General features: G+C 37.5%; 1 protein-coding gene across 5 annotated transcripts in view; it reads right to left on the reverse strand.

Annotated features, from left to right (window-relative positions):
• The window catches only part of unc5cb (unc-5 netrin receptor Cb), a 129,222-nt gene that overhangs the window by 44,942 nt on the left and 70,821 nt on the right, over nt 1–13,459 (reverse strand). For all 5 annotated transcript variants that reach the window (XM_011481791.4, XM_078956276.1, XM_078956275.1 and 2 more), the window contains exon 3: nt 1,074–1,217. In XM_011481791.4, coding sequence (XP_011480093.1) covers nt 1,074–1,217 — 144 coding nt within the window. The remainder of the gene's footprint in view (nt 1–1,073; nt 1,218–13,459) is intronic.

Below are 13,459 nucleotides of genomic sequence, written 5' to 3' on the forward strand. Positions count from 1 at the left end.
ATTGGTTTGTTTTTTTTAAAGGTCAAAAAGCAAGCGATCTATTAGCCTAACAGGACAGAATGGGGTTCTGACTAGAAGCCAGCCAGGAGAGAAAGCCCAGCAGAAGAGCTAATCCATTCAACACAATTAATGTGAGGAGAGGAAAGGTCTACTGGGTTTTGAGCGATCGGCTAGTGCTGCCAGGTCGCTCATCGCAGGTGATTATCAGAGGTGAAACACCAGGACTGTGCACTGTGAGAGGTTCACACACCGTAATGAATGACCAGGTCACCATTACAGAGCTATAAAAAAAGGTCAACTTTTAGTTGAGGCTAAGGTCAGATGTGAAAAACAGATTGTTGAAAGTGCGTAAGTAGTTTTGAAAGGGAACATAAAAAATGTATCTGTAAATGGGAATTTAGCATGTATTGCAGATGTGCTCTGTATATCTTTATAACCTGTTTGCCGCAAGAGGGAAGTTGAAAAAGACGTGTCTGTCTGTCTCTGTACTTCAGAATGACAGACAGAACAGAACCCAAGTAATAGAACAATCAAGCAAAAAGTCCTGTTAAATGACATTTTTGACAACAATGCATAACACAAAGTAATAGGTGTTTTAAAGAGCTGCTACTAAACTCAAACAACTTCTATTTCCACGTTAAGTCCTCAGGGGTTTTATTATGTCTCAAATTTTCATTTGTATGTCTCTTGTGAGAGGAGTTAAAAATGAACCCAAACTTCAAAGTCGGTGCAGAATGTTTCTCATTACTTGGAAACATTTGTGCTTTTCAGTAGTAGGACAAACAGACACATCGAGGGGAACAAATGAGGACCATGAAGAGGGGTAAAAAAAAAGAGGAAATGCTGGAGTAAATACATTCCATAAAGCCTCTTCCTCTCTTTGTCTGCTCTTCTTCTCCAAGTCTGAACTGTGCAGAGGAAAAGTGATTCAGCCTTCACAGGCTTTCTTTAAACTAAAGTATGGAGACCCTTTGATGTGCAAGTCAACTTGTTCGATGTATATTTCTTGGCAGAGATTTATTTCAAAAGGACAGAAAGAAGAAGAAGATGTAAAAAAAATAATGGCCACTTACAGGCAATGCGCACGTGGGCTTTACGGCTCTTGGTTGTGCCAGCAGAGCTCCAGGCCACACACTGGCACCAGAAGTCCTCTGGCCCGAACAACTCCTCCACCTGCTGCCGAGTAATCTCTATACTGGCCTCTCTCACGACCAGACCTGCAAGGAATCACAGAGTTTGTACAAAACAGAGATATTGATACAAAGTTGGATACAGTAGTACAGCCTAAACTACATATCTGTACATGGACAACAGGTCACAACAGGAAGTAAAAACCAGTAAACATCTAACTTACCCCACACACTATTTGTTTATTCAAGCCTGGCCTGAATCTTAACGCAAGCACTAAGCTATTTAGATCAGAGACCCCCGAGGGGCAGGATTCTCTGCGTCATGGCTAACTCAATCCTGTTTGCTAACTCCTCTGATTACTGCTCATTTGTGTGCCAGGACCCAAACAAACAAATCTTTCCTAGAACAAATGCTTCTACCCACTGCTGCCACTCTGCAAAAGATTATGCTGCAGCCATAGTGTGTCTATATCTGTGTTTATTTGCTTATATTTAGGAATTCTGCAGTAAACAGTAGCTTGAGCTTCTGTTGCATGGTGGAGCACCATGCTGCTTGTTTTATTTTCAGTTGGTGAGTCTTTAGGCCTGTGGTGTCATTCCTACCAAGCAAGGTATCCAACCAGAGCCTAAGGAATTTCCTCTCTCTTTGATTAACTCCCCAGTGTCATTGGAAACAAACATCAAAATGTAAAGAAACACTGTTATTGTGGGTCCTGGCTGACTTGTTCAATTTTTATTTTTATTGTTTTATAAGTTTAGTTTTAAATATTAAACATATTCATCTCAGAAAAATCTCTGTCATGTCTAATAAAAATATTGGTCCTGTTTTGGGAAACTACGACGGAGTTTTAGAAAAGAAAAAAAATTAAATTACACCTTCTCTTCTAATACGTAAATTCACGAGAAAGACAGTCATAACTGTTAAATTACGAGATTTGAAGTCGTAAATTTATGCGAAAAAAATCTCATAAATTTACGAGAACAAAGTCATAGATTAACAAAGAAAAAACACCAAAGTTTTCAGTTTATCGGAGCCTAGCTTGAAGATGAAATATGTGCAGCCTTTTGTGAAGCTTTATTTCCGGATAGGTTTAAAAAACAAAGAGATTCTGAACCTTTTGGATACTTAAAATGAGATCATTTTCAGTGGAGCCGGGGTTCAGTATAAGTAAAGCGGAGTTTCATATGTAAAATATGGAGCTCAGAGACACGTTTGGGTGTAGAGGACCGCTGCAGCCTTTATTTTCCTTTTCATTAACACACCCTGAAGTTCATCTGTCGCCTTACGTCATGAACCTGTCATCCAAACACCAATGCGGAAGTAAACAGTGTTACATACGCCCCCTCCTCCAGATGAAACGTCCCATTTCAACATAAAACAATAAAGGGGAATAAAAATAGTCAGTTAAATTAGCATTAGAACATTGATAATGCCAAAAAGTGCTCCTCCTTAGACGGAATCATCACACAAACGTAGAGGTAATAATAATAATAATAATAATAATAATAATAATAATAATAATAATAAATATTATTTAGAATGCGCTTTACATTTTTGGTAAAATCTCAAAGCGCTACAATGAAGGCAGGAATAACAACGGTTTAAAATAAGAACAAAGTAAGACAAAAACAACAACAAGAAAAGTACTAAAAAGCATTATTAAAAAGGAAAGTTTTTAAGCATTTTTTAAATGTGCCAAGGCTTTGTGGGGCTCTGAGGGATTCTGGAAGATTGTTCCAGAGTCGAGGGGCAGCAGCCTGAAAGGCTCTGTCTCCCATTGTGGTTAGCCTGGTCCTTTGTTGATGAAGGCAATGTGCAAAGTTTGAGCGGAGGAGACGTGAAGTGGCTTGCGGGGAAAGGAGCTCACTGATGTAGGCAGGGGCAGTGGCCATGGACGCATTGGTAGGTGAGGAGACAGAGTTTGTATTGAATTCTGGAACAACAGATCTTCTCTTTGGTGGAGGAAGAAAGGATTCAAGTGGACAGCTGCAGGGATACCGACGGCTTCATCGGGCTGCGGAGATCCTGCAAACCACCCATCAATAAATAAAACATTAATAAATTGTAGATCAAACAAATGAGCTTCCAAACATATGGAAAGTTATCAATAAACATTCAGCTTACCTGTTCCATTGAGTTTAGAAGGGCTGCTCTGCTGCTGCGTGGCGTTCACTTGCTGCTCTGTATGCTCACTTCGACTTTAATCTCGTAAAATTACAAGTTTTTTTCTCGTAAATCTACGACTTAAAATCTTGTAATTTAGTTTTTTTTTGGTGGCCCTAAATCTCCGTCGTAGGAAGCTCTATCCTGGCCTTCAGGTAAATCTTTGCTGTGTCTAAGAAAACCTCTGTCAGGTATTGATCATAGATAGTCAGTCACAAACTGTTGAATGAAATCTGCCAGGTTTCAGTAATCAAGCAAAGAATATGTAGTAAGGGAATTCCTTACTACGTCTCCTGAGTCTTGACTTTTACTCAGACAAGCACAACCTGACTTTGGCTTATTAAAGTGTCCTAAATTATCCTAAATTTAAAAAATATTTACATAAAAATTCACATAACACCTACTGGAAACCTTTCTGCTTGCTCCAGAATTCTCCACAGACTTACATTGGAAACTCAAATTCAGTTATGCTGCAAAAGGTTCGCACGTTTTTTTTTCTAAAATGAAACTTCATGCTGTGAATAACCCTGTCTGCATCATCCTCAAAAAGTGCTGCTCTATTAGGTTTAGATAAGTTAAGCGCTCTACTGGAAAGAAGTCAAGTTGAAGTCATTTTCTTGGAACTGTCACGCTCATGTGCCTGGTCAGCAGTGATGTGGAGGAGCGCTGTGACATTCAAATCATTCCCTAGCTGTGCCTTTTGTGTGCCTATGAAACATTTTGCAATATTATACCACCATGGCCAGCCTGTGCCAACACAATGACAGTTTACGAAAATAGAGACAGACATTTACACAAACTGATGGTTCTCAGAATATTTCCCGGTACCATTAGTCATCTAGTTGGGGTGATGACTTCCTCAGTATCAACTTTTTCTGTCATTTGACCAACTGTTGTTTCAGGTATAACAAGTGCAACTTCTAATTTTGTATAACATTTTTAATCAGTTAACGCTGTCATGGCCATGGTAAACTGGAAATATACAAACCAGGTGATTTCTTGTGTCTGTACTGTGATGTAATATTGAATGCTAGCAACAAAGACCCCCAAATGAAGTGCCCACAGTTTGGGAGGGAAACAGTTGGGCAATCTGTGCAACTTTTGATTTGTCAAGCTTTCTGTATGTTCCACTCACAAATGAACCAGTCCAAAAAAATCCCCTGTGAGTCTTTTTCTTGGGCATAACTTTTAGTATGACTAAAAGCTTCTAGTGAAGTTTACACAGCCTCAACTAAGGAGATGTTGTGTCGACTTAGCTTGCCAACACCTAGGAACACAATCTGTATGCTTGTTTTTGTAAAAAATAAAAAATAAACTTTTACAATACTGCTTACATTGAACATATAGATACTGAACAATCTCAGAGAGAGTGTGAAGTAAAAAACAATATTGTAAGTAATGATCTGTATGCAGCAAGACAAGATTCTCATCTTTTGCAAACAAGAATGACCCACTTTTTTCCTTTTGTCATATTTTTGCTAACATAATTCCTCAATACATGACAGGCTTTAGGGTCACTGCAATGTCACCTCTTGGCTAATATGAACAGTCTGTTGAAATAAACAAGTGTTTCATTAGATTTTCTCCAAACCCACCGTTCACATCAGTGTCTAATTATTCGAAAAGAATGGTGTGACTGTGGTTCTTGGATGAGACGCAAATTAAAAAGAGCTGCTGGAAGTGGATGCTAATTCAAACAAAGCAGTTTTGTGATAAATGATTAATGGCTTTGTTTTCAAAAGGGCAAAACTGTTCTTTTCTTATCAGACCTCATTAAAATTCAACAGTTTTAACCTGAACTCTTTCTCTGGGTGATTTATAGCTGGCCGGGTTAACTGGGGTCACTTTTGCCTTCATCAAAGTTATTATTTGACATAATTTTTTATGTTTCACAAACAAAAGAATTGAGAAGTTTTATTAAAAATCACCAGTTACACAAAATACCATCACACCTGAGAGAAGAAAAAACCCCACAACAGAACAGACCAGATAGGGGGCCTAATGTAAATATTGAATTGTTGCTATTTAATAAGTTTCTTAAAAAGGCCTTTAGAACAAATTAAACACTTGATTTAGAATTAAATACAGATTTTTATCACTGTTGCTTATTTTCTTGAAACCAGTTGAGTCCCACTGTTGAACAGTCCTTTTTTATATTTTCACTTCCAGTAGTGCCACTTTTTGGAACATTTAACTTTGCTCTGTGTAACATCTATAATTGAACCAGTATGTATGTTTTGTCAAAAGCAAAATAAAATTCAAATATATTTTTTTGACTAAAAATATTTTCTATATACAAAGTGTTTTTCTAAAGTATCTATTCCATACAAAGGGTGTCACAGCAGCTTATCCATATGATAAAATAAAGATAAATAAAGTGTATAGTGTGCAAAAATGATCAGTATGTGCAACAGATATTAGTGTAAGGCCATGCTGATCTATAAAAATGAGTAACTAAAAAATTACAAACACTGAATAAAATAGGTTAATTTCAGATTGTTTTGTTTATATTTGTGTAGTTATCGGAAACAGCTTTGAATTGGATTCACACTTCATTGCTTCCTCAATGTTCCATGTATATGCAATCTGTAATTTAATCTTTTCTGCAGTTTATCTTACTGAAGAGGGAAATAGAGAACCAGAAACATGATAGGCTAATTTCTGATTTGTGACACTCTGTGAGCTTCATTAAAATACAGAAATAAACAAATTCACATTGAGAAAAGTGTTTCACTTTTACATTTGTTCTGACATCAAAATTTTTTAGCAGAAAGTTCTTTTTTTCGCACTATGACATACCCAGAATCATATATTTCTGGCCAAATTAAAAATGTAGTAAGAATCAACGTAATTTATTTCAGGTTCAGAGCATTAACACAGCCTTCTTGCTCAGGCACATCAAGCACAGCAACATCCCACACACCAGCTTAGCCTTCATGTAAAATTTACAGTATGCCGAGGGGCGGAGGAGTAGTCACGTCTGTTGTGTCACCATCTGCCTCTGCATATATACAGTATGTGTTTACATGCATGTGCACAGGATATAGAATAGTGCGGCAAAGCATTTGCCTAGGAGGACGTTTTGTTTGTCAGAGAATGTCATAGATGGATGTGACGTTTAGGGGACCATCCCATAGAGATGGATGGCGTTGTTTACTTCCAAACAATACCAACCATCATGGCTTTGTCTTAAAAATTAATGCATAAAATACTCTCTCAGCCCTAAAGCTTTGCATTAAAGCGCTTTAAAATGTAATTTATCTTTCATAGTTAATTTTTAAGGCAGGAAAACACAGCTTATGTTGACTATAGCCAATTAAAAGAATGAGGTTAATTTGCTGAGCCATTCTCCTTTTTTTTTGATAAACTTATGAATCACCCTTACTCCCAACTATTAGAAAACTAACCTGCTTAGACTTATCCTACAAACATCCAAGTTCAGCACTGAACCATGGCTTTTTCCTCCTTACCCTTCAAGCATTTAACACTGCTCTTTTAACACCACTGCTTATGTATTTTTCTTGACATGGTGTTTAGAAACACCTGAAAGCTCCAGACCTGTATACAATCTCCTAAAGATAAGCTCACATCTGATGGTAATCTACTAGTCACGTGTAATTTGGTTTTTAAATTCTAAATGACCTAAGAATATTTCGACATTTAAATATCAAAAAGAATTATAAAAGTGAATACTATCAGTTTACTTAATATTTGGAGTCATAATTATTCTTCACATGGACGTGGTCATTTATAGGACCTTAGAGAGTGTATTCTGACGACAGTCAGGCTCGTTGGTCCCTGTCATATTGAGAAGGGGAAGGTTCAAAGATGTTAAACCTGTCAACATGGCAAGTCAAGTCAGTCATCAGTGCTGACTAACAATGAGTGATTAGTCCAGACCTGCGGTGGATGCTGCTCAAATTTATTTAAGAAACATAAAGGTGTACTTAAAGTATTCTATCTAATCTATTATTTTATTATTGAGCTGGTATTGGTAGTTGTGGTGGAAATTATGGTTTATTTTTTTGTTACATGTAATTGCATGCTTCAAAGTACTAAACTTATGCTCTCTATTATTTTTTTTAAAGGGGAATTGTTGCAGGTGCTAAAACCAAATAAACTGTGAGTCCTTAGCTCAGATAACAGCAACAAACAACTTCTTGTTAGAAGTCTGTGTTCCTTACGGCAAAGATTCAAGCCGACCATTTTCCGGTGTAGGTTGTTGCGTTTCTGCGCCTCCTTATCACCACACTTAATAAAAGAGAAACAAAGAGCCTAAGGAGATCAGAACCTTCTGCTCCCAATCTATGCATAGATTATATATATATATATATATTTAAAAAAAAAAACATTTAAATGTTTCTTATAAATCATTTTACTGCTACACAATATAATATATTCTTGTTTATGCTGAATAACCTCATTTAAGACCAAACATGCAAACATATTTTAATTAAACCGCACAAATATATGCATTTTATGGTAACTTTTTTTTATTTCAGGCAAACTTTTGCTAAATTGAGGATGCAAAAGAAAATAAAACATGTATAGGTTGATCAACTCTTCGTCATCCATGATTTTATGACTTTTTCTAATCACTGACTCAGTTTCATACGGAGTCCTGACATGGAAAAAATAAAATATATCTCGTTCCCACAGACTAATATCTTGTTCCCAAGAAATAATATTCCGTTCCCACGAAATACTATTTCGTTCCCTCAAAATAATTAATTTGTGTGAACGAATGAATTAATTTGTGCGAACGAAATAATTAGCTTGTGCGAATGAAATAATTATTCACGTAATAAGTCATTCATAAACACGGATATGCTCTCCTTCCTGCTGCAAAAGCCCGCTTTCAGGGGTAACCTCCGTGTCTCTGTGACCAACTATCGTTCAAGAAAGGAAAAAGAAAAACAAGAATGACCAATGTATTATTGTCTCAATGAATATAAGAAAAATATCATAAGATTTAGGATGCCCAAGTTTGCTGCTTTGCCATATCATAGGGATTCACCGGACATAGCTCCTAGCTCCGGCACGGAGCTCTTGCTTGTCATGCTGGTATTCTGGCCGTCTACCGGCCAGCCAGCTGCGGTATGGGTTATTGTAGGTTAGAGTCGAATAGGAATAATAATATTCAGGACTTTTCTTTTATTAACATACTCTTTAGCAGTCACTTTACATCCGAAGGCTAGTAGGCTACATGCTACGTAGCATATCATAGCCTCATAGTATGTAGCATGTCCTATTGTCTCTGAACGGATCATAGTTACAGGGCCACGGTGATTGGTCGAGATGCGTTATGGGATATGTGTGATGCATGATGGGATATGTAGCATGTACCATTCGGATGTTAAGTGACTGCTAACGAGTATGTTAATAAAAGACGAGTCCTGAATGTTATTATTATGTTTTTATTTTTCCCCTCTTGAACGAATGTGGGTCACAGAGATGCGGAAGTATCAGCAGAAAGCGGCTTTTGCGGCAGGACGGAGATCGTACCGGGATGTGAATGAACCCAGACATGAAAACATGATAACCTATGCTTTTGTGCTTTTTAAAATAAATACATTTGATCTCTAAACATCATCCGTGTCTTTCGTGCAAAGTAATAAGACACACACAGAAAGAAATGTGAAGGTATTTGCTGTCGCATACCAGCCTTCGGATGTAAAGCGACTGCTAAAGAGTATGTTAATAAAAGACAAGTCCTGAATATTATTATTCCTTTTTTGACCCTAAACTACAATATCTGCTGGCTGTCTGTCTACCGGCCAGCCAGCTGCCCGAATGCCGTTGTAGGTATCATAACCGTTCGGCCTGGAACTTCCGCTCGGGGTCCTTCAGGGTCCTGGGACTAATGCTGACGTCACATTATCTGATTGGCTGTACGTTGCTCCGATGACGTGTCAGATAGTGATTGGTCTGGACAAATTACGATACTACCATAGAAGAAAATATTATGAAGTCTGTTGTAAACAAACAGAGCTCCGACATAGAGCGAGATTGTCTTCTAAACGTGCCTTTATTATTGTTATGATTATTATTGAATGCATGTTTGCTTATAGTTTTTTTAATCCGTGCGCCCAGTGCTTTATTATTGGCAGAACGGACCCGAAAGAACAACATTTAGCCGTGCTAACATTTTCAGCCATGGCTGAACTTAAACTGGAATAACAAGCGGATTGTGGCAAAATCACTTTATAAAAATTACAAAGAATATTGTCTGACACAATTTATGAGGGAAAACAACTTTAGGTTACAAAAGGGAACGTGAAATTAAAATTTGTAGAGCCCGAGCAGATCTCGAAGCTACGTAGTTTGTCCAAGTGGGGTTACCGTAGTGTGACGTTACCTTCAGTCGAAAGGACCCCGACCGGAAGTTCCAGGCCGAACGGTTATGGTACCTACACCGGCATGACAAGCAAAAGAGCTCCGCGGCGGAGCTAGGAGCTATGTCCAGTGTATCGCTGTGGTATGGCGAAGCAGCAAACTAGGGCATCCTAAATTTTATGATATTTTTTTTATATTCATTGAGACAATAATAAATTGATCATTCTTGTTTTTCTTTTTCCTTTCTTGAACGAATGTGGGTCACAGAGACACGGAAGTTACTGCTGAAAGCGGCTTTTTTTGCAGGAGGGAAAGCATATCCCTGTTTATGAATGACTTATGACGTGAATAATTATTTCGTTTGCACAAATTAATTGTTTCGAGGGAACGAAATAGTATTTCGTGGGAACAGAATGTTATCTCGTGGGAACAGAATATTATTTTGTGGGAACAAGATAATATTTTTGTGGGAACGAGATATATTTTATTTTTTCCATGTCAGGACATGGGCTCAGTAGTTTCAACTGGAATAGGAGCCGAACTGTGCATACAGCCAGCTGCTGATCTAGTCTTTGACTTGATGGGTTTTCTCAGAACACCACCTCCTAAGCTGCATTAAAAATTCCATTGCCAGCACAATTGACACGACCGATCAGTTGGAAATATGGAGCGACAACGTGAATGTGAACTATGCCAGAGCCAATGTTGAGGGACCACTTTCCACCTGTCGATGGAAATATAACAACTTTATTCTATAATTTCCTCCATTCATATCTGAACAAATGCAAGATTCTTTATGCAATGTGATTCATTATTAAAGAGGTTATTCATGTGAGCCAGCCTTGCTTTGCAGTTTTAGCTCTGCTAACAAAATTGATTAGGCCAGTCAAAAGGAAAAGGAGACATTGGTCATTGAGGATGAACAGGAAGAGTAGGGAGGAGTAAATGCTCTGATTATCTCTAAAGATGAAGAGCACTCCTGTATGATTTTCCACCTCATTTCTCACAGAATGTGACAAGCCGTCTCTGGCGTATATTACTCTGGATGCTCATAATTAATTTGCCACTCATTTGCTCAGATCAATGCTTGTTTTGTCCATAAGAGAGAAAAACCTGTCATCAGGACTGAAAAGTAAACATTACAGTATTCAGAAGAGAGTGTGATGATCGGAAGCACATTCAAATTGTGAAGAAGGCCATCTGTAAAAGAATAGAAAACCTTTTAGTTCTTTGACTTAGTGCTGGTTCAATCTTAAATCCAGCAATGAAATTTGTCTGCAGCCAAAAAAGCTAATTATAAATAGTCAATGACATAATACTTTGCCAACTGCTTAAAGAAACCCTGAAATTTTGTTTTCTTGTAGGGAAAGAGTTCTTATGTCTGATTTCACAAACATTTAATTACTTTAGTGAACAATTTGCTGTAATACTTACACTGAATGGAGAACCTTCAGGCAATTTGATTAAATGCTGAAGTACTCCACATCAATTATATTTCTGACAGAGTTTTTTGTAAACCTTCAGAATATAATCTAATAGAACAATGGTAATGAAAAGTTTCAAGTTTTGTGGAATGACTTACTCATCATACGTTTTATAATACTAACTGTGTTACAAGTGATTCATTAGGCAGTAAATTATTCAACTACTTATTTTATTTTTTACACACAAGTGCAATAAACTTTGAACCAAAGTTTTTAACAACAAAAAATAATTTGCTATAAAAGCTCAATTCACTTTAGTTTACTTTACAAAGACACTATTTTTTTAAAGTTGAGTAATGTAATAATGTTGAAAAAATGTAAAAAAAAAAAGTAAACACTGATAATTGAGCAAACAGACAAATATTAGCTTGTTTTTTTTGTTTTTTTTACTGCATTTGACACACCTTCAAGTCCCCACTGATGCTTTGTGGGTTTAGGTGGTCTTGGCAACAAAGCTGTTTCGCCCCTAACTTCTCAGGCTCATTATGTTGGTGCACGTTTCGGTTTTACACAGCTGGGAACAACACCAGCAGCTGTTTACTGGATACCACCATGTCAGAAAGTAAATGATTGCAGAAACAAAGATGTTTCTAATGGCTGATGTCTTGAAGTAACAGACCTGTCATCTGCAAATGAATCTGCTATTCTTAAAAGTTTTTACATTTTTTCTTCAATCCTGGTGTCATGTTGGAAAATGAAATTGTTTCATGACCGTTTTTCATTACCCACAGTCCTCTTAATACCTGCATCATAAAACCTAAAGTTTAGATTTGATCCTATAAACATCTGGGCATTTACTGATCTAAACTGCATTTTCTACCTTTAGTTTTCCTATTTTATTTCTATAGGATCATCAGTTTGTCTCACAGCAACGCAGAAAAAAGACAGAAAGGGAAAGATCTCATTTCTCCAGCCTACATTATTAGTGGTATTGACCAGCCTGGCCAGTTGCTATCACTGTTCCTTTTTCTGTCAGTCTGGGGAAATTGAAGAGCATTGGAGTGGGTTGAGAGCAGTGCACGTATTTGGATTTAGAGGTTTGTGTGTATTTTGCGAGCGTTGCCAGAGCAAAAATGAATGAATATGTGTGCAGCAGACAGCCTGTGGATATGACTATGCAGAGTGGGTGCCTGTATGATGTGTGGGTAGTTTTCCGTGTTGATGCTTTTAGCACAAAACCTCCTGACACAGATGCTAGCAACTGTTGCAACTTGTTCCCTTTTTTTTTTCTTAAGTCACAACTGTGAAACACATGTTCAGATTGGTGCAATCTTCCTGCATCACTCTGGGTCAAAAGAAAAGGATTTCAGGCATCTTTCTTTCAAAATTTTTTCTTTAAATTTCTGTTGGCACTTTTACCACCTTCTTCTTGTGCTGTAACACTCTGCAAAGCGAGACTTTAATTTGTGGTGCTGTGTTTTGTCATGAAGCACTACTCTAGAACTATACTAATCTCAAACCCCTCTAAAAATGGACTTCCCTTTTGTTTATATGTGTGCTTATGCTTCCAAACATTCACATTTAAGTAAAGGAGCAGCAATTGTGTGCTTCTGGTTGCCTGCAGACACATATGCGGCAAAAAGCTGGAATGAAAAGGGTAAATGCAATGTGATTGGTACCTGTGGGCGACAGAGAGAACTCAATTTCCAATACAGCCGCTGAATGCAACCTATCAGTGCTGTGCTGTTGTGTGTAATAGCTGTGGTGCCTTCAGGGGCCCAGTTCTGTTGAAAACAACCTTGTTGGAGCTTCACAAGCTTCCCTTCGTCTAGATACCCATAAACAAGTGCAGGTGCAAAGGTAAAGACACACACATCGATGAAATGGAAGCAGTTCTAATATGCCACTTTAGTGGGTTCATTTGGTCACTGTACATGGGTACTTTTGTGGAGACAGAATGATAGAAATACTTTATTAAATAAAGTAGTCAGCAAGATGTAGAACAGCTCAAATTTCTGTGGGTTTGAGTGGAAATCTTGAATAACAAATACCATTTTTATGAATCCCACACCCAACATAACATAAAACTATTTGTTGGGAGTTATGATATTCCTATAGTGAAAAATAAATGTCTCTGTGAGCCAAAAACAAGATCAGATCTGTCTTCAGTTTGACAAACTCCTTCTTTAAAACTTCTCTGTTTATAGTCCTGAATTATTCTTGAGGCTGGCTGCAATTAAACTGCACGTTGAAAGCAATTTGTAAGTATTAGTGTGACAGCAACAATTGCAGAGGCCACAAGATGTTCAAAATTACCCCAGCAGCCTGCTCCTGCTCAGGAGGTGAAGGGTCAGACTGTTGAGGTTAAACGTGTGTTGAGGTGCACAGATTATAAGAAATTAGCA

The sequence above is a fragment of the Oryzias latipes genome, chromosome 12, assembly GCF_053564925.1.
Source record: "Oryzias latipes strain Hd-rR chromosome 12, Olatipes_Hd-rR_3.1".
In the NCBI taxonomy this organism is placed as follows: Eukaryota; Metazoa; Chordata; class Actinopteri; order Beloniformes; family Adrianichthyidae; genus Oryzias; species Oryzias latipes.